Source organism: Zonotrichia albicollis, chromosome 19 (genome assembly GCF_047830755.1).
Source record: "Zonotrichia albicollis isolate bZonAlb1 chromosome 19, bZonAlb1.hap1, whole genome shotgun sequence".
Taxonomy (NCBI): domain Eukaryota; kingdom Metazoa; phylum Chordata; class Aves; order Passeriformes; family Passerellidae; genus Zonotrichia; species Zonotrichia albicollis.
The window spans coordinates 13,407,229-13,425,823 of record NC_133837.1 but is presented as its reverse complement, the minus strand read 5'-3'; the positions used below and the strand labels follow the sequence as shown (position 1 = coordinate 13,425,823).

Sequence of the window (18,595 nt, the reverse complement as noted above, 5' to 3'; positions counted from 1 at the left end):
CACTCATGCTGGTGCCTATTTTTAGGCCACCCTCGTCATGCTCCAGCCCCAGCCCCTGCTGTCTCACTGGGCACTGCCAGGAAGCCTTAGTGGAATGCTCTGGTAAAAAATACACACACAAATTAATTAAGTTATTTATTAACTTAAAGCAGCACCAGGGCCTTCTCCAGCCCTGGGGAGAAGCCCAGCCTGGCAATCAAATGCTTGTGAACAGAGTAATTCTCATTTGAAGGCAGCTCTTGGAGCCTTGCGGGGCACAGGCAAACAGCAGCCCTGGACTCACAGATGCAGAGGTCTGGCCTGGCCAGAACAAAGAGCTACTGCTCAGAGCCTGTGGGTGCTGGGAAAAAACACTTCAGGGAAAAAACGCTTTTGCAGACAACAAGGAAACAACAACCTTCCAGAATCTGAGTCTAACAAAGAGAGAAGAGGATCCTTCAGTCAGCTTAGAGCAGACTAAGAGCCTCAAGAATTTTGGAAGGCTGAGGAGAAAGCAAGAGACATGACTGGACTGGAGAAGCAGCTCCTCAGGAGAGCCCCTTTACAAAGCAGCTGGATCTTCCCTGGAATAATTGTCCAAATCTTGGTAGATGAAACTCTGGGCCTCCAAACCCCTGAGAGGTAACAGAGCACCAAAATGGATGCACCAGCCTTGAACCTGAGAAAAACAGCCCTGAATTTGGAGGAGGCTCTTCCTGGGACCAGTTCCTCCAAAGGAGTCTGTCCCAGCCTGCTAGAACACAGCCAGGCCCCGAGGCTCAGCACCTCAGGAGAGTCAGCTGCCAGGCCTCCTTCTGTTTCAGCAATAACTGACACCAGTGGGCAGGCTGGCAGAGCCTGGGGGCTGCCCAGGGCTGGGCTGACGCGTGTGTCAGTTTAAAAGCTGTCACAGCTCTGTGACAAGAGACAAATTACCTCAGACTGCTAAGGAAGGAAGCTAAAAATTGCATTAAAAATACTAATGGCTGTACAATGTCTTGAGAAACCTCGAATGTAGCAACAGCGCACAAGGGCTGCATTCACAGGCAGCAGAAGCAGCACGGTGCCAGCCTGAGCCCGCCTGGAGCCGCGTGAGAGCCGGCCAGAGGCACAGTGAGCAGCAGTGCTGCAGCCTGGCCCCACGGGCAGTGCCCACAGGGCCTGTGTGTGGCAGCACCAGTGACTGTGCTGGTCTCTCTCCTTGTTCTGAGATGGGAAATCGCTCTAGCCAGGCTTTTGCTTCCGCTTCCACCAGCATCAGGTGTGGTGGATCCTCAGTTGTGACGCTTGGTGGGGGGGGCTGAGGCCCTGAACAGTTTGTTAAAGTATAGAGGGGCCTGTGCGCCACTGCCCTGAGCTCCCTCGCCCTCCGTTGTCGCAGCAGTCAAGTGACGATGTTGCGAGGGGCAGCGGTCTCCAGCTGCCTCAGGCCCAGGGGCACGTTCTCCTTGTTGTCTGGCCCGGGCTGCTGGGGCCGCGCGCGGAAGTAGCAGGCTCGGCACACCGAGTGGTACTTGTCAGCTCCTCCGATCACTTCCACCTGGCAGGGAAACACGAGGGGCTGCAGAGCCCGGCTCCCGGAGGGAGTCTCTGTACCAGCGGGACTGAAAGCGAAACAGTTTCTGTTCCAAGGGCACTCACCTCCCGCTCTGCTCCCAGCCTCTTGGTGTAGGAGGCCTCTCGGAAGCACTCCATGCACACAGCGTTCAGCTTCACCACGCTCTCCGCCAGCGGCACCAGGTTCAGGATGCTCCCAAAGGCCTGTGAGACAGCATGGAAGGTGCTGCTGGGTGGGCTCCACGAGGGTCCCAAAGCAGCTGCGGTACCAAAATGGGTGTTTTACCTTCCTCTGGAAGGTGCCATCCAGAGCAGCAACAATGACGGTTTTCCCAGTGTTGGCCATTTTCTCACAGAACTCCACAATGTCTGGGAACTGGAGTGGTACAGGACATTGTAAAGAAGGATGGGGGCAGCCCTTGGCTCCAGATCCCACAGTGTGTGCCCAGACAGCAGCACCAGGAACAAAGGAAGCCAGAGCCACGCGCCCTGTCTGTGGAACGGGCTGCAGTCCCACCGTGCTGTCTGCAGGGACTGCAGGGAAGGAGGCTTTGATTGAGAGCACAGGAGGCTTTGATTGTGAGCACTTTGTCTGCAAGGCCACACGGATCAAACTCCCCAGGGCACAACCTCCCTCCCACCCTCTCCTACAAGGACACAGAGCCTGCACAGGAGCAGCGAGCAGCGTGTGTCCTGCGGAGCCCAGCACACCCAGCCCGGCCGTGCACTTACGAACTGGCCCTCATCGATGCCGATGACGGCGGCCCTCAGCGCCTCCTGGTACACGTCGTGGAGGAGCCCGGCAGGCAGGGCCTCCATGGTGCTCCTGCGGGCAGGGAGGGAGTGAGCCGGGCAGGCGGGCAGCCCCGTGAAGCCGGGAGCCCTCCTGCCCGGAGCTCACCTGTCGTGTGTGCAGACCCCGGAGGAGCTGTAGCGCGTGTCCTTGGCGTACTTCACCAGCAGGCACCGGTACTGGGCGAGCTGGAAGCGCCGCACTCGCCGCATGAGCTCCGTGCTGCAAGACACGGTGTCAGCGGCGCCCAGCCCCAGCCCGCCGCCCTCCCGCCCCCCGCTCCGTGCCTACCTCTTCCCGGAGAACATGGGCCCGAAGATCACCTGGGGGCGGAACGGTGCGCTCAGAACGGCGGCCAGCGGGCAGCCCCCTCAGCCCGGCAGCCCCTCAGGCCGGCGCGGCATCCACACCTGCCCCCGGCCCGTGCGCGGGGCAGCACCGTGCCCGTATCTGCTGCCCCCGGCCCGTGCGCGGGGCTCCGGGCCAGTACCGTGCCCGTATCTGCCCCCAGCCCGTACCTGGGGCAGCACCGTGCCCGTATCTGCCCTCGGCCTGTACCAGGGGCAGTACCGTGCCTGTATCTGCCCCCGACCCCTGCCCGTATCTGCCCCCGGCCCGTATCCGGGGCAGTACCGGGCCCGTATCTGTCCCCGGCCCGTACCCGGGGCAGTACCGGGCCTGTATCTGTCCCCGGCCCGTGCTCGGGGCAGTACCGTTCACGTATCTGCCCCCATCCCGATGCCCGGCAGCGTTGCCGTACCCGTATCTGCTCCCACACCGGTGCCCCGAGGTGGCACCTGTACCTACTCCCCCGCCCGTGCCCCGGGGCGAGCCCGTACCTGAATCTGCCCGCGGGGCCGGCTGGGGGAGCCGGGGTGGACACCGGGCACCGTCAGGCAGTTCATGGCGGACTGCCGGCCCGAGCCCGCGCGCGCCGAGCCGACCGGCCCCGTCAGCCAATCGGAGGAGGCCTCTCCCACAGGCGCCGCAGCGCTAGCCAATCGCGAGAGAGTCTGGGCTGCCGCGCGGCAAGCCTGCCCAATGGGAGTCATGGGCGCCAAAATTTTTATTTTCCTCTGCCCGCAGGCTCCGCCCTCCCGGCCCCGATCGACCAATGGGACACGGCCCCGCCGCCGGGCTCTGGCCTCGCCTCCACGATCTGGCCCCGCCCCCCGGCTCGGGCCTCGCCTCCGGGACAGCCAATGGGAGCCCACCCTCCCGCCCACTCTCCGCTCAGGCCCCGCCCCTCGGCGGGCAGGCGGCCGGATAGCGGGACTGGGACCGGGACCGGGGACGGCACCGGGATCGGGACCGGGAGCTTCACCGGGAACGGGACCAGGATCGGGACAGACACCGGGAGCGACACCGGGAGCGGCCCCACGATGGGCGGGTGGCGGGACATGTCCGCGGAAGTACGGCCCGGGGCAGGGCAGAGCTCGGGTCCGGTCCGGGCAGCCGGCCGGGGGTGCTGGCGCTGCCCCGGCGCTGCCCCGCCACCTCCCCGCAGGCGCTGGAGGACCACTACTCCCCCAGTCGCTGGTCCCCCCGCCTGGACCGGGACACCATCATCGACGCGCACCTGGCGGTGACGGCGGCAGGTGGGGATCGCGGCACCGGGACCGGGGCTGCGCTCGGTGCCACCGCGCCGTGCCCCACCGCCTCTCCCCGCAGGAACCGAGCGGGCCCGGGCCAGCGGGCAGGCCCTGCTGCACGTGCCCTACGGCGACGGGGACGGCGAGAAGCTGGACATCTACTTTCCCACGGAGCCTTCCGAAGGTGAGTGTCGGGGCGGCGGGGCCGGGAGCGGGAGCGGGCCGGGCGGACACCCGGCTCACCCCGCTGTGCTGCGCAGCCTTCCCGGCGCTGGTCTACATCCACGGCGGGTACTGGCAGTGCATGAGGTGAGCCGGGCTGCGGGGAGGGGCTCCTCGCGAAGGGACCCCTCACCGACTCCGGCTGACCCCTTCTCCCGACACCGGGGCTTGCTGCGGGGACACGGTCTGGCCGGTCCCCGGCGGCCCCGCAGCTCCTGCAGCATCTCTCTCCGCAGTAAGGACGACTCGGGGTTTGCAGCCCCGCCGCTGGTGTCGCAGGGGGTGGCAGTGGTGGCGGTGGACTACGACATAGCCCCCAAGGGTAGGTGCTGCCCTGCAGGGGCTGCGGCTCCTGCGCAGCCAGCGCCTGCAGCCCTGCCCTTTGTCCTCTGCTCAGGCCACATGGACACCATGGTGCTGCAGGTGCGCCGCAGCCTCGCCTTCCTGGTGCAGCGCTACCCCAGGATCAGGTGGGCAGCTCCCGGGCCGGGGCCGGTCTGTGGGAGCGGCCGGGGGGCTTCGGCACCTCAGCAGTGCCTGTGGCCACAACCCCATCACTGCACAAGGCAGCGGCTGGCGGATCGGGAAACATCTGAGCTGACACATTCGGGCTGTGCCACCTCCTCTGCACGGGGCAAAGCGTGCCCAGCTGTCCCCAGCTGTCCCCAGCTGTCCCCTGGTGTCCCTCTCAGTCGCTCCCTCCTTCCAGGGGCATTTACCTGTGCGGACACTCGGCAGGGGCCCACCTGGCGGCCATGGTGCTGTCCACGGACTGGACGGAATTCCAAGTGGTGCCAGATATCAAAGGTAGCGTTGCCGCGTCCCAGGACAGGGTCGGGAGGAGAACAGGTCTCCCCACCTGGGACAAGGCTGAGGGGCTGGTTATGCTCAATATGAGGTCCCAGGGCTGTGGGAGCACCCAGGCTGCAGCTCCTCACCTGCAGCTCCTCCTCTGCCCCAGGAGCCGTGCTGGTGAGCGGCCTGTATGACCTGGAGCCCATCCTGCACACCTACGTGAACGATGCTCTCAACATGAGCCGGTGAGCCCACGGGCTGTGGGACAGAGCACGGGCAGGGGTGCCGGTGGCTCTGCAGCCCCTCTGCCCCTGCGCCCGCCCAGCTGGGCAGTCCAGCTGATGGCACAAAGGGCTGCATCAGCTCCACGGCGTGGCTCCTGCAGGGAGGAGGCCCAGAGGAACAGCCCCATGAGGCTCGTCACCCCAGCCGTGCCACCAGCCTGTGAGGTGCTCGTGGCTGTGGCCCAGCATGACTCCCCAGAGTTTCGCAGGCAGTCCCAGGAGTACAGCCAGGTGAGCACGAGGTGGTTGCAGGAACATGGCCAGGTGAGCTGCAGGCAGTCCCAGTACAGCCAGGTGAGCACCAGGCAGTCCCAGGACTGAAGCCAGGTGAGCTGCAGCAGCACCCTGCTTGGCTCTGGTGGGGACACTGCTCCAGGCAGCCCTCACCAACTTACCCAGCTGGGAGGAACAGCTTCTGTGCAGATCCAGAGCAGTTTCTGGCTCACTGGAGGTCCTGGCCAGGACATTATTCCTGCTGCTTGTCCGGGGCAGGGGGAGCTTGGGGTCCATCCTACACACTGCTCTGTCCGCAGGCCCTGCGTGCAGCAGGCTGGTCTGTCTCTGTGCTGGACCTGGCTGGCGTGGATCACTTTGATGTCATTGAGAGGCTGTCAGAGGACAGCTATGTCCTCACTCAGGTGGGCAGGAGGGCTGTGCCAGGGCGGATCAGGTGGGCTGCCACCTCCCTGAGGAGAGGTGCAGGGTCAGGGGCTTTTCACAGGGTTTGGTTCCTCACCCCAGGTGATTCTGAACATGATTTCAAGAGCATGATGGCACCTCAGCAGTAGAGAGATGGGGACCATGGCCCTGTGTGGTGGCAGTGGGCACCTGGCATCCCCTGCCCTCTGCCCCCTCGGTCTAACACAGAGCCACGGCTGTCTCAGACCCACACTGTGCCCTCTCTGCTCAGCCCAGCCCAGGCTGGTGCCCCTTCCCTGCAGTGCCCCTGCCCACTGGAGCAGAGGGGACTGAGGGCTGCAAGGCTCTGACTGGGCAGCTGGACCATGAACTTTGTTCCCTCAGTGTCCTTTAAACCACACATTGGCAATACAAATAAAATGGGAGTTACTGCTGCCTGGGGTGGCGCTTCCCAGGGAGGCAGTGAGTGCACACCCGAAGCAACTGCTGCTGAGAGAATCCCTTCTTCCAGTGCAGAGTTCTGGGACTGGCCCAGAACGTGGGGCCTGGGGAGCCCACCTGCTGCTGTGGGACAGAATCACATAGGCCTCTGTGAACAGGAGTGACACAGACATCTGGGCCAGGCTGGGCTCACGCTCTGGGACAGTCCCAGCCAGACACAAACCTTGGCACTGCTGTGCAGCAACCCTGGTCCTGTGGCTGAGACGGTTCCATGTCCTCAGGAGCAACTGTCCCTCCATGGGGACCTTGGCTGTGATGGTGTCCCTGCTGCAGAGCAAGGAAAAGAGAGAAAACACCCCGCACAGCGACAGTACCACCAAAGGGTGTTTATTTTGTGCACTGACTGCCTCAGGGGCTGCGGGCTCCCCTAGGCTGGGCTCACACTGGTTTGTCAGGCTGCCTGTGAGGGCTGATGTCACGTTTCAGACGGCTGGGCACACATCTGGAGCACAAAGGGGCCGCTCCCACTCCTTGCTCTGGGCTGCCCAAGTGCCGCAGCTGCGGGGCTGGCACAATGCTCAGGCTCCCCCCGTGCCTGGAGGCGCTCGATGCAGTCCCGAGGCCAATTCCTCCTGGCACTTCCTGGCCACAAACTCCAGCTTTCTCCTGGCGAGCTCGGTGCCACGGGCCGAGACGTCGCGGTGCCAGACGGCGCGCAGGGCCCATGCCGACCAGGGCAGCAGCAGGACGCTGACAGCCTGCCCGGCCTCAGCCTCCTCCTCCTCGCTGACGGCGCGCAGGCGCTCGCAGAGCTCGGCGGGGCACGGCCAGGCCCCCGGCACATCCAGCATCACGATGTTGGTCTCCACTGCTGCCAGGCTGACGGAGCACAGGGGAGAGTCCAGCGCCTGGACACCTGCGGGAGGCCCAGGTGTGCAAGCCCCTGCCCAGCCACCTGGAACAGGCTACCTGCCCTTCCCAGCGGTTCTGGGGGAAGGAGAGCCCTTTCTCCCGCCATGTGGTACCAGGGTCACTGAGCACAGCACAGGGACGGTCATGCCACGATCCTGGCACTGCAGCCAGGTGAGGATCCCAGCAGCATCCTCACCCGGCTGGAGACCCAGTGTGGCCGTGCAGGGATGTGCCCAAGGCACCAGCAGCAGGGCGGTGCTGCTGGGCAGGGCCAGGCGTGCCGTTACAGCCCAGCACCCTCGGGGCCCTGAGGTACCTTCTGCAAAGCTCCGGGCGTGCTCGTGGTCCCTGCTCAGCGTCTCCTCGGCGTGCTGCAGCCCGAGGAGAGCGGCGGCCGCCAGCACCCCCGCCTGCCGCATGCCCCCGCCCAGCAGCTTCCTCACGCGCCAGGCCTCGGCCACAAACTGCCCGCTGCCCGCCAGCACCGCGCCTGCCGGGGCGCCCAGGCCCTGCAGAGCCACTGCCGGGGTCACCCAGCCGTGCCCGGGCAGCTGCCCTGGCTCCCAGCCTGCCAGGGCTGCTCTCAGCCCAGCACCTGCAAACAGGGCAGGCTGCGGCTTGTGCTGGCCCCTGCCAGCCCTGCTGTCCCTCCCCACACAAACAGACCTTGGAGAAGCAGAGGGACACAGAGTCACAGTGCTGGGCAATCTGGGCTGGCTCCACGCCCTGGGCCACTGCTGCATTCATCAGCCGTGCGCCGTCCATGTGCACCCGCAGCCCGTAACGGTCTGCAAGCCCGCGCACCTGGCAGTCAGGGGGACAGCTCGTTTGGGAGGGACCCCGGGGCATGCAGTGCCACCACCAGGAGCCATGTCTGAGCTCCAGTGTCCCCGCAGTGCCATTGTGCAGGGCCCAGCTGCCCACGCCGGGCAGGACTGTGCCAGCACCGTCTGTGGGCTCTCACCTGCCTGAGATAGGTGAGGGGCAGTGCCCGGCCGCCCGCCGAGCTGTGCGTGTTCTCCAGGCAGATGAGCTCAGGACGCGGGTGGTACCGGCTGCCGTGGGCCTCGCGGATGGTCAGCTCCAGCTGCTCCAGGTCGAAGGTGCCATTCGGCAGATCTGGCAGTGCCTGGGAGTGCACACCGGCGACCTGTGCCCAGGGCAGGGAAGAGCAGGGAGCTGACAGGGGGCAGTGGTGGCGCACGGCGGCTCCAGCCCTCTGTGCCCTCCATCGGGTGCGTACAGCCTCACTCGTGCTGCAGCCCGTGCCGCGGGACAGCGATCCAGGGGATGCCCTGGCAGCAGATCCTCCGCGGGGCCGGGCCCTGGCAGCCAGCGGAGGGCAGCACGCGGCCGCCCTCCTGCACTGCCACCAGTGCCACCGGCACCACCAGCGCCCCCAGTGCCACCAGCGCCACCGGCACTGCCGCCGCGCTCACCTGCGCGGCCCCGCCGTGCTCGTAGACGTGCAGGTGGGCGTCCCGGCCCAGGAAGAGCTGAGCCCCCCTGCGCTGGCAGTGGCACATCACTGGGGGAGAAGGGCAGTGAGGGAGGGAGCAAGGGCAGCATTCCCAGCCTGGGGGCACGAGGGGCTGCGAGCGCAGCCCCGGACTCACCGGCGATGAGGTTGGCCATGGTGGCCGTGGGCACGAACAGAGCGGATTCGGTGCCCAGAGTGGCCGCGGCCCGGCGCTGCAGCTCTGCGGGGACACGGTTGTCGGGGGAGGGCTCGGGGACCCCCGGTGCCGGCTGCCCCCGGGTCAGGCAGGGACCCCCGGGAGCCCGTGACCCCCGTTCCCCCGCCCACCGTTCACCGCCGGGTCCTCCCCGTAGTCGTCGTCGCCCACGGCGGCGCGGGCCATGGCCCGGCGCATGGCGGCGCACGGCCGGGTCACCGTGTCGCTCCGCAGGTCCACCACGAGCGGCTGCCGACCCCCGGGCCCCCCCCCGGGCCCGGGCAGCCGCCCCCGCCGCAGCGCCGCCCGCATGGCCCGGACCGCCCCCCGCAAGGGCTCCCGGGCGGGGGCGGGATCGCCCTTCCTTCCTTCCCGGGAACGCGGGGCGGGAACGAACGGGGCAGCGCCTCCTTCCCGGGAATACCGGGCGGGAACGGGGCAGGGCAGCGCCTCCTTCCCGGGAACGCGGGGCGGGAACGAACGGGGCAGCGGCTCCTTCCCGGGAATACCGGGCGGGAACGGGGCAGCGGCTCCTGCGCGGGCACCGCCTCGGAGCGCCGGCCCCGCCAGCCCCATCCCTCCATCCCCACCTCGCACCGGTGGGGGCTGCCCCGGCCCTGCGCTGCCCCCCGGCCCCTCCCCGTGCTGGGTGTCCGAGAGAGGGAGCCGGGGGGATCCTCTTTCCATGGCTGCGCAGGAATCGCTCCCGCCCCGCTGCCAGGAGGCTGCCCTGGTCGGGGCGCTGGGAGCTGCTCCGGCTGCCCTGGTCTGCCCCGGCCGCAGCCGATTGCCCTGGCGTGCCCAAAGCCCGGTGGCACCGCAGGTGGGCTGGCGCTGCAGCGGAGCTCTGGGGTCTCCGGGCAGCTTCGCTGATCTCGGCACTCTGCCTGCCCTGAGGGGACCCGGGAATTGGGGGATTTCTTGGCAGGAATCCCCGCTGCCCCCCGGCAGGAGGGCTGTGTCCAAAGCAGTGGCGAGACCCCCTCGCCTCCCCTGCTGGGCGGGACCAGCCGGACCGCACTCCCTGCTCCCAGCACGGGGGCACCGCTCTGCAGCGCCCAGCGCCTCTCCCGGCCTTTGCAGGGCACCAATAGGGCAGGTGCACCCATTAAGGCGCCTCTGCCCCTCAGTCCTGCCCACCTGGGGATGCTGTGTGCTCCAGCCCGTGCCATGCTGCTGCCTTCTCCCTCCCTCTGCCATGTGCCCCCCAGCCTTGGCCGCCCCAGGTCCCCCATCCTGAGCCCCCACAGCCGCCCCGCTGGTGCCCGCTCTGCCCATGGCCCTGCTGTGCCCCTGTCCATGAGCCCCTCCCTCGGTATCGCCCCCCGCGCTGTCAGCCCGCAGATGAGTGAGCCATAAACAGTCCTTCATGAGACGTTTCTCACACGCAGGGCCACATGTTAACAGTTTTTCTTTATTTACTGCCTCCATTTCCTCTTTGTTCCAGGAACTTGTCCTCCAACTTCAAGCTGCTCATGATTAGGCAAAAAGGCCTCTAATCTCCCCGATCTGATTTACCGTCACTGAGAGCAGACGCTTCCCGTTACTGGCCCTGGACCTGGGAGCACGGACAGCTGAGCTGTGCCGGCTGCTGAGCCCAGCTGAGCCTCCCCAAAGCTGCCCCGCCGCACACGCCGCCTTCCCGGCAGCTTCCCCTTCCAGTAAGCGCAGCCGGTCAGGTGAAGGGCTGGGGAGCAGCAGTGCGGGGCCCCAGACAGGGATCCCCCAGGCACGGCAGCCTTGGAGCCGCTCTCTCTGCCTGGAAGGGACGGATGGCTGGAGCACCCCTCAGCTTGGCCTTCCCAGACACTCACCCATCCACTCCATGGCACCTGATGGGCTGGTTGGCTGCCCTGGTGTGCCCAAAGCCGGAGGGCAGCTCAGGGCTCCGTGTGCCCAAAGCCGGAGGGCAGCTCAGGGCTCCGTGTGCCCAAAGATGGAGGGCAGCTCAGGGCTCCGTGTGCCCACAGCTGGAGGGCAGCTCAGGGCTCTGTGTGCCCAAAAATGGAGGGCAGCTCAGGGCTCTGTATGGCCGAAGCTGGAGGGCAGCTCAGGGCTCTGTGTGCCCACAGCCGGAGGGCAGCTCAGGGCTCTGCTGTGAGCAGCCCCCCCAGCCCAGTCAGGGTCCGCAGCAGAGCAGGGGCTCCTTCACTGGGCAGCAGCCACAGCTTCTGCAGCACTGTGCAGTGTGTTCCCCAGAGCCCCTTGTCCTTCTGCCCTGTGCCTTTCCCTGGAATTCTCTCTGGGACCTGCCTGGGGGTCCCCCCTTGGTACCAGCACCCAGCAGGGCCACAGCAGGGCCAGCATTGGGACTGTGGAAGTGCTTGTGGCCTTATGTGGAGCGGCTGAATGGACACCATGGGAGCTGGGCAGAGGGTGGGCAGTGCCAGATTCTGGCCAGGGGCTTGGCTGGCAGCTGGGCACTAGCGGGGGGCTCACCCAGGACCACACTGCACCGCAGGACTGCAGTCACCACCTGCCCACGCCAGCCTCTGTGGTGGGCTAAGCCCCTGCCCCGCTGGGCTCAGCTCCTGCTCCAGCCGTGCCTCCCCAGGGCTAAAATTAGCAGCTGAGGCCTGGCTGGGGAGCCGGGAGTGGAGCCCAGATCCCACCGCGGAGGATCGGGTTTCCCCCCTCCCTACCACAGGCCTGGCAACCACTGGGGCCGATTCCCGGAGCTGGGCCCCCCTGCTACCAGCCCCACTGGCAGCCCCATCCCAGCCTGCCAGCCCCAGCCGCTGCATCTGCACGTCCCCAGGGCTGAGCCTGGCGCATCCCGGCCGCAGGAGGGGCTGTGGGATGGGGGAGCACGGTGCCGCAGCTCCCGGGGCACCACCGGGCTGGGGCTGAGCCCTCTGCCCTGGCACACGCACCTGGCTGCCCTGGCACAGGCTGGCAGCGGGCTCTCAGCCCAGCGCAGAGCACGGCTGCGGCCATGGAGCTGTCAGTGGCCGGGCAATGCCCCGGGGGTCTCGTGCTGGGTGCCCAGGGCTGGCTCAGGACTGGCAGTGACCATAACCCGCTCACCGTGAGCTCGGGGTGCTTTCCTGTCGGCTGCCTCAGCCCTGCGGCCACACCGCCCTTTGGGCTCCGCGGCTCGGCCCGGCACGGCGGCACCGGCCCGGCCCGTTCTGAGAGCCCCGTTCCCACCGGGGCCGGGGCAGCTGCCGTGCATCGCCCTCGAGGGACCGGGGCCACGGAGCCGAGCAGTTTCCTCTGCCGGGAACGGCTGGGCGATGCCCGGGAGCGCGGGGAGCGCCGGCTCCAGGCTCAGCCGGGCCGGGTCGGGCACCCGGGACCGGGACCCCGGTGCCATGTCCCGGGCTGCGGCAGTGCCCAAGCTTCGGCCCGGGACAGACCCCGACGGACACGGTGCCGGGGCTGCCGGGGCCGTGCCCGGTGCGGGAGCCGCGGGCTGCCCGGGGAGGCTCGGTCGGTCCCTGCCGCAGCCCGGTGGCCGCGGGGTCCCGGCCGGTGCCCCGGCCCCAGCCGGCGAGGCCGCGGGTGCCCCCCCTCGCCGGCAGCGACTTTTCCAGTAAAACCGCCGCAGAGATCCCGGCTTCCCGACAGGCCCGGCCTCCGCGCCGGGGGGGCGCCGGCCGCCCTTAACCCTTCCCGGCCCGGCCGGCCGCGCTGCCCGCCCCACGGGCGGCTCCGGGCCCGGCACCCGCGGGGCTCTGCCCGCCCGGCCCGGCCCGGCCCGGCCCGGCCCGGCCCGGCTCGGCGGCTCCGGGGGCTCTGCCCGCCCCGCCCGGGCAGCGATGGCCCCGCTCCCCGGGGCCCCGGCGGTGCCGGTGCGGGGCCGGCCTGACCCGCCGGGCACCGGGACCGGCGCTGCCCCCGTGGGCTCCGGCCGGGCCGCGAGCGGCCCCCCAGCCCATCGTGCCCCCCGTTTCCCTCCTCAGGGTGCTTCTGAGCAGGGGCTGTTCTGCGGGGCAGATGGGACACCGCGAGGGCCAAGGAGCCCGAGAACCGCCGGGGAGAAGCCCCCTCTGCCCGGGGTGCCCGGGGGGCTGTGGGGAGGGAGCAGCCGGGGGTCCCTGCCCGAGCCCTGAGCCGGGGCAGCTCCGGGGCGCCCTGGAGAGCGCTGGGGCCGGTCACGGCTCAGGGCTGGCGGCTGTGGCCGCTCCACAGCCCCGCTCCAGCGCTCCGCGGGCCGCCCCGGCCGGGTGGGCACGCCGGGCATGGCCGGGCACCGCGGGTCCGTGCCCGGAGCCGTGCCGCCGTGCCCTGCCTGCCACCAGCTGCTGCGCTGGCTGAGCCAGGGCTGAGGTAAGTGCTCTAATTGTTTTCTCTGTGGCCCGAGATGAATAATTGAGAGGTCTTTGAGGAGAATTAATTAGCCCGTTTATTGGCAGTAAATGCTTTTCTCCAGATGATGAAATAGATCCTGAGCCACACGTGGGGCAGGCAGATGCAGGTCATTGATGCAGCTCTGGAGCACGCCGTGCCGGGTCCGCAGGCCGCCGTGCTGGTGTCCCGTGCCCACTGTGGGCTGGCACCCTGGTTCTGGCTCCCAGAGCCCAGAGCTCACTGCACCCACGGCCAGCACTTGTGTGGGGAGCCTGGTGTTGGTGGGAGCAGGGGCGCGGAGGGGCAGGCTGGGCTCTGTGGCACAGTTCTCTGCCCCCATCATGCCCATGTAGCTTCCTGCTTCCCCCCAGCTCACACCCCATCCTGGTGCAGACCCTGATCTGTCCCTTTGTGTCTCCTTCTTGGTTCCCTGCATGCCAGGGTGGTGCCAGTCTGGGGCTGGTAGCCTGCACCTCCTCCTCACCTCCTCGTCTTCCTCCTTCTCCCCTGGGTATGGGGTGAAGGGCCTTGCATGGCCAGAAATGCTTAAACAAGGATTTCCTTGTTGCTGCGTGAGCTGTTTGCCTTCTCCCGGGCCAGCCGTTAATGAGGTTTGGCAGGAGGCACCGTCAGCCCCAGGCTCTGGGTTTCTATAAATCAGCCTGGAGCTGATGTGTGGGGCTGGGATGGAGCTGGTGCGTGGATTTCAGCCTGTGGGTCCTGGGAGCCCCTCTGGGAGTGGGAATCCTGGCACGGGGGAGAGGGGCAGGGGCTGAGTGGGGCAAGGGGGCTGCTCGACCCAGGCGGGTCAGGGCGGGCACTTCATGCATTTCCAGGAATGGCAGAAAGTGCAAAGCAAAAAATAAAGCAGTTTCCTATGGCTGAGGTGCTTTGTCCTGATTTTTCCCACATGCCCACCTGGGTGCTCTGAACTGGGATGATGGTGCTGCCCTGCCTTGGGGTGTGGGGCTGTGGCTGTGTCCCCGGGCAGCCTCAGGCATGCAAAGTGGGGCAGGCAAATCCTCCAGGCTGCCCAGAAAGCTGCTTCCTCCTGCTGGAAGCAATGCCCCAGGGGCAGGGCTGCCATGTGGGCCCGTTGTGCCGAACCGTGGTGGCAGAAGCGCTGTTTGTCACTGGCACAGGGACACTGCCGGGCTGCCCCGTCCCTGGGGGGCACAGGGACACCCCAAATGTAGCAGAGAGCAGGTTCCCATTGCAGAGGGTCTCCCGGGAATGGCTGCTCCTGGCAGCCCTGTGTCCAGGAAAGGAGATGCTGGGAATGCTTCTCTCTGGGCTCCCTCAGCCACTGGCTCTGCTCTGCTCACCTGTGGGACGGTTTGGGAGCCAGCACAGCCCATCTGAGCTGTGCCAGGCTGAGAGCAGCCACGATCTCAAAGGTGATGTTTCATTTCCTGCTCTGAGTGCGCTTCCCCCTTATCCAAAAACACCTCTGCTCTCGCTGAGTTCTCACAGAGTTTCTGCTGTGTGTTGAAACGGAGAGAATCCCCAGTCCCAGCATGACTGCAGGGCTGCTCAGGGTCACCTCAGTCTGCTGGGAAAGCTCTGGCCGCTCCTCCCCTTCTGTCTGGTGGCCTGGCCCGTGCTGGGGGCAGTGGTGTCCCCCCAGAGCAGGACAGCTCCAGGAGGGTGGCAGCGGCCGCTGGCAGGGCTTTGCCAGGGGCTGCCCCTCCGTCTGCAGCCTCATGCCTCCCCCTGCCCGCACTCAGCCTGGGGAGCCATCACCCCAACGGGGATGGGCTGTGCCTGTGGCAGAGCGAAGATGCTCCAGCAGAGCCCGCACTGCAGCTGATCCCCTGCACGTCCCCTCTCTGCACCGCTGCTGGGTGCGAGTGCAGGCTCGGTGCTGCAGCACTGCCTGGCGACAGCGACAGCCACAGCGCTGAGCGCGGGAGCCCTCGGCCCTGGGGACCCGCTCGGAACAGGGGCAGCTCTGTGGGGCCCGGGGGCGCAGCTCCGAGAGCGGGCAGCTGCGGAGGCTGCGAGCCCGGCTGGCCCTGTCACCCCTGCACGGGCTGTGCGGCTGCGCTCCGGGCGGGGACCCCGTGTCAGGGTCCTACCGGGACAGGGACCTTGTGCAGGGACCCTCTGCATGGACCCTGTGCATGGACCCTGTGCATGGACCCTCTGCATGGACCTTGTGCAGGGACCCTCTGCGTGGACCCTGTGCATGGACCTTGTGCAGGGACCTTGTGCAGGGACCCTGTGCAGGGACCTTGTGCAGGGACCCTGTGCAGGGACCTTGTGTAGGGACCCTCTGCATGGACCCTGTGCAGGGACCTTGTGCAGGGACCTTGTGCAGGGACCCTCTGCATGGACCCTCTGCATGGACCCTCCCCAGGGACCCTCTGCAGGGTTCCCCCGGTGCCCGCTGCGGCTGCAAGGCCGGCCTGGGAGCAGCAACCCCGGCGAGAGGTTGTGCAAGAAGGGGGGACCCGGGAGGGCACGGGAGGCCAGTGTTGAAATTCCACGCTCTTACAGAAAAGCCCCCGGGCAGAATTCCTGACAGGGGTGATTCATCCCCCACTGGAAGCGATGACTTTGCCTCTCCAGTAAACACTCCTCAGTTCACGGGGTGCCGCTGCTCCCGTGGGGTGACAGGGCTGCCCCGAGCGCCGCAGGCAGCCCCGGGGGTGCTGAGGAGGGCCCGGGGGGCAGCGGGTGGCTGGGAGCCAACGCTGGGCAGCAGAGCGGTGGGCACCAAGGGCAGAACTGAATCCTTGGCTCCCTGCCCCGGCTGCCACCCAAACCCGGCGCGGGCCGTGGCTGTTGCCAGGTGCTTTGGGGGCCCCATCTCCCGCTGGTGAGGGCACACGGGACAGCCTTTTCCAGGAAGCACGCGAGGGCAGCCAGGCTGTGGAGTTCCCGACAGCAGCTCTGGTTTTAATAACAGCAAATCAATGTGCTTCCTCCCTGGCCTCCCCCTCCAGTGGCTTCCCCATAAGGCAAAAAACCCATAGGAGAGCCCCAACTCTGGCCATAGGACATGGGGCTCTGAGTGCTGTTGGCCCAGGCCGGCCTGCCCTGCCTGCTGCAGCCTGCTCCAGCATGCTGCCTGAGCCCCAGCCCAGCTGGAGGGAGGGAGGGTTGGGGGTCCTCAGTGCCCCTGCCCTTCTCTGCTGTGCCCACTGCCTGCAGGGCTGCTCCACGGCTGGGCATTCCCAGCTGCTCCGGCGCCTGGCCTCCCGAGTCCAGCCCCGTGCTGTGATTCCGCCTCCTCCCGTGGGTTTGCACAAACCTCGCGCTTGCTTTGTGCTTGTTTTGAGAACAGATTAGTCATGGCTCTGAGCTGGCTTCCAGCAAATGCACAACAGCACCATGGAAAAACGAGAACAGCGAAGTGATGACTCAGCAGGGCTCCCACTCTGTCCCTGGGGTGCCCTGTCCCTGCTCCTGGCTGGCCCCAGCACCAGTGAGGGCCGCCCGGGGATGCCCGGCTGAGCCAGGGTGGGTGGGCGATGGCAGCAAAGGGCCGGGACAGCTCCTGCCTGGAAGCTGCAATAGGGCTGGCAGGGTGGGACGCCAGGTCCATGGGGGTGACAGGCAGTGTCCCCCCTTCCCCTGTCCCCTCCTGCCCCTGTCGGGTGGGGAGTCCCCTCGGAGGTGCCTGCTGGCACCCTGGTGCCCCAATCCCCCGCTGTGTGTGTGGCTGGAACTCCTGCTGCTGGCAGCTCCAGCTCCGCGCCCGCAGCCCTGGCGTGCTCCGGGGATGCCACAGCGGCGGGCGGCTGCGGGGACCCTGCCAGGAGCTCACGGGCGGGGGATCCCGGCAGCCCCGCTCGGCAGGGCCCTCCCGCCGCCACCTGCGCGGCGCTGACGGGAACTCCCGGGCGGGCCCTTCCCGCACCTCACACCTTGCTCCGGCCCTTCCCTGCCCTGCCTTGGCGGCATGCCCGGCAGCGCAGCGTGCTGCCAAGCCTCACTGCCAGGTGGCTTATCGCGATCCCGTGGCGCTGGACACCGACTGGTGTCGGCTGCCAAGGATGAACAATGTAATTACTGGAATTACAGTAAAGCGCTCCCATTCCCACTCATTAAATGCTGAGGCAGGGCCCTTGGGTCCATCTGGGGAGCATCTGCTCCAGCTGTGCCCGTTGCCAGCCGCACTCCCCATTGTTGCCCAAGTGGCGCCACGGGCACCCATCACCCAGTGCCCGACCGGGGTGGCTGGGGCTGCTCTCTGCTGATGGCAGCCAGAGCCACGGCATGGCAGAGCCCCCCAGGCTGGTGGGGACCTTCGGGACAGCCAGCAGTGTGCACTGGTGAGGAGAGGGCGGGCAAGGAGGGCAGGGATTGCACACACAGGGTCCCACATCCCGGAGCTCTGTCCCCAGCCCCATGTGTGGCTCTGCCACAGCCGGCTCCTGTGCCATGGCTGAGGCCAGGACTGATGTGAGGCCAAGGGATGCTCCAGGGCTGGGCTTGGCACCTGCCCACGGCTGCTCTGCCAGGGTCATCTGAGGACTCTGTGCTGTGCTGGGCAAGCACACGGCAGGCAGCTGGCACCCTGCTGCCAGAGCACCACAGGGACGTCCCGTGCCATGCTGTGTGCCCGGAGTGACCACAGCCAGGCTGGCACACCACTGCTCCCTGTGAGTGCAGGTGCAAGAGCAGCACAGCCCCGGGCCTGGGGCTCTGCCAGGGAGCAGAGCTGGGCCGGGGGGGCCGGGCAGAGCTGCTCTCCTCGCTGCTGATGGAAGGAGTGAGGAATCCACAGCTGCTGGCTCCCTGGCGCTGGCGCGGCTCTGGCGGGGGAAGCAGCAACAAAGCAGAGTTTCCATGGGGATGTACACAGCCTGCTGGGCTCAGCTGCATCCCAAAATTCTTCCTGGCCTGGGCACGGTGTCCCGCTGCCACCCCTGCTCCCTGCCTGCTCATAGCCCTACCTGGCCCAGGGAGAGCCCAGGCCAAGCCAGCCCCCCTGGCTCCCCCAGCCACCAAGGCTCTGCTCCAGGTCCCTGGCAGCTGAGCTGCTTCCAGGACAGGGTCTTTGAGCAGTACTTGAGTGCAGAGGCGCAATTTGAGGGGCAGTTGTGGAACCGAGGGGCTCTGGGGACACAGAGCTGCAGCCCTGCTCCCCCTCCAGCACAAGCAGCTGTCTCTTGTCCTGGGCCTGCAGCTGGGACCACCACTGCCAGCTCTGGGCTCTGCTGAGGAGCTCGTGCTTGTGCTTCCTGGCAGCTCACTGGGAGCAGATGTCCCAGTCCCCGTTCCCAAGCGTCCCCGAGGCCCTGGCCTGAAGAGCAATTGCCACGTAAGGAGCAGGTGGAGGCATTTACAGTAAGTTCCCAGCTGCTGCACAGCCCTTTCCTGCATTCTACTGGGAAGCGTGGTGGTGGATGTGGGAATGTCCTGGCGCTGCAGAGCCAAGCAGGAAGGAGTGCGTGAAGGGAG

The 18,595-nt window shown here is 67.2% G+C and overlaps 3 protein-coding genes across 7 annotated transcripts; 1 reads left to right on the top strand and 2 right to left on the bottom strand.

Annotated features, from left to right (window-relative positions):
• Positions 1-146: 146 nt before the first annotated feature.
• TK1 (thymidine kinase 1) lies at positions 147-3,324 on the bottom strand. Its single transcript, XM_074555160.1, has 7 exons — positions 3,169-3,324; positions 2,621-2,652; positions 2,438-2,551; positions 2,269-2,362; positions 1,823-1,912; positions 1,621-1,740; positions 147-1,519 (listed from the first exon to the last, which is right to left on the bottom strand). The coding sequence occupies exons 1-7, from the start codon at positions 3,232-3,234 to the stop codon at positions 1,364-1,366; spliced, it is 672 nt and encodes a 223-aa protein (XP_074411261.1). The 5' UTR covers positions 3,235-3,324; the 3' UTR covers positions 147-1,363.
• On the top strand, positions 3,218-6,295 carry AFMID (arylformamidase). Of its 5 annotated transcripts, none has more exons than XM_074555153.1 (11): positions 3,418-3,741; positions 3,837-3,927; positions 4,001-4,105; positions 4,182-4,230; positions 4,356-4,465; positions 4,541-4,613; positions 4,853-4,950; positions 5,105-5,183; positions 5,324-5,453; positions 5,756-5,860; positions 5,964-6,295. In XM_074555153.1, the coding sequence occupies exons 1-11, from the start codon at positions 3,532-3,534 to the stop codon at positions 5,991-5,993; spliced, it is 1,080 nt and encodes a 359-aa protein (XP_074411254.1). In that variant the 5' UTR covers positions 3,418-3,531; the 3' UTR covers positions 5,994-6,295. The 5 variants fall into 5 exon arrangements, with proteins under 5 accessions (XP_074411251.1, XP_074411252.1, XP_074411253.1 ...); XM_074555154.1 differs by having other exon boundaries at positions 3,517-3,741; positions 4,380-4,465; XM_074555150.1 differs by lacking the exons at positions 3,837-3,927; positions 4,182-4,230 and having other exon boundaries at positions 3,218-3,741; positions 4,380-4,465.
• A 373-nt stretch (positions 6,296-6,668) lies between these two features.
• On the bottom strand, positions 6,669-9,592 carry LOC141731228 (uncharacterized). The gene is made up of 7 exons (XM_074555145.1): positions 9,022-9,592; positions 8,831-8,914; positions 8,654-8,742; positions 8,179-8,364; positions 7,881-8,018; positions 7,531-7,723; positions 6,669-7,218 (listed from the first exon to the last, which is right to left on the bottom strand). Exons 1-7 carry the CDS (start codon positions 9,575-9,577, stop codon positions 6,881-6,883), a joined length of 1,584 nt encoding a protein of 527 aa, XP_074411246.1. The 5' UTR covers positions 9,578-9,592; the 3' UTR covers positions 6,669-6,880.
• Between the last annotated feature and the right edge of the window lie 9,003 nt (positions 9,593-18,595).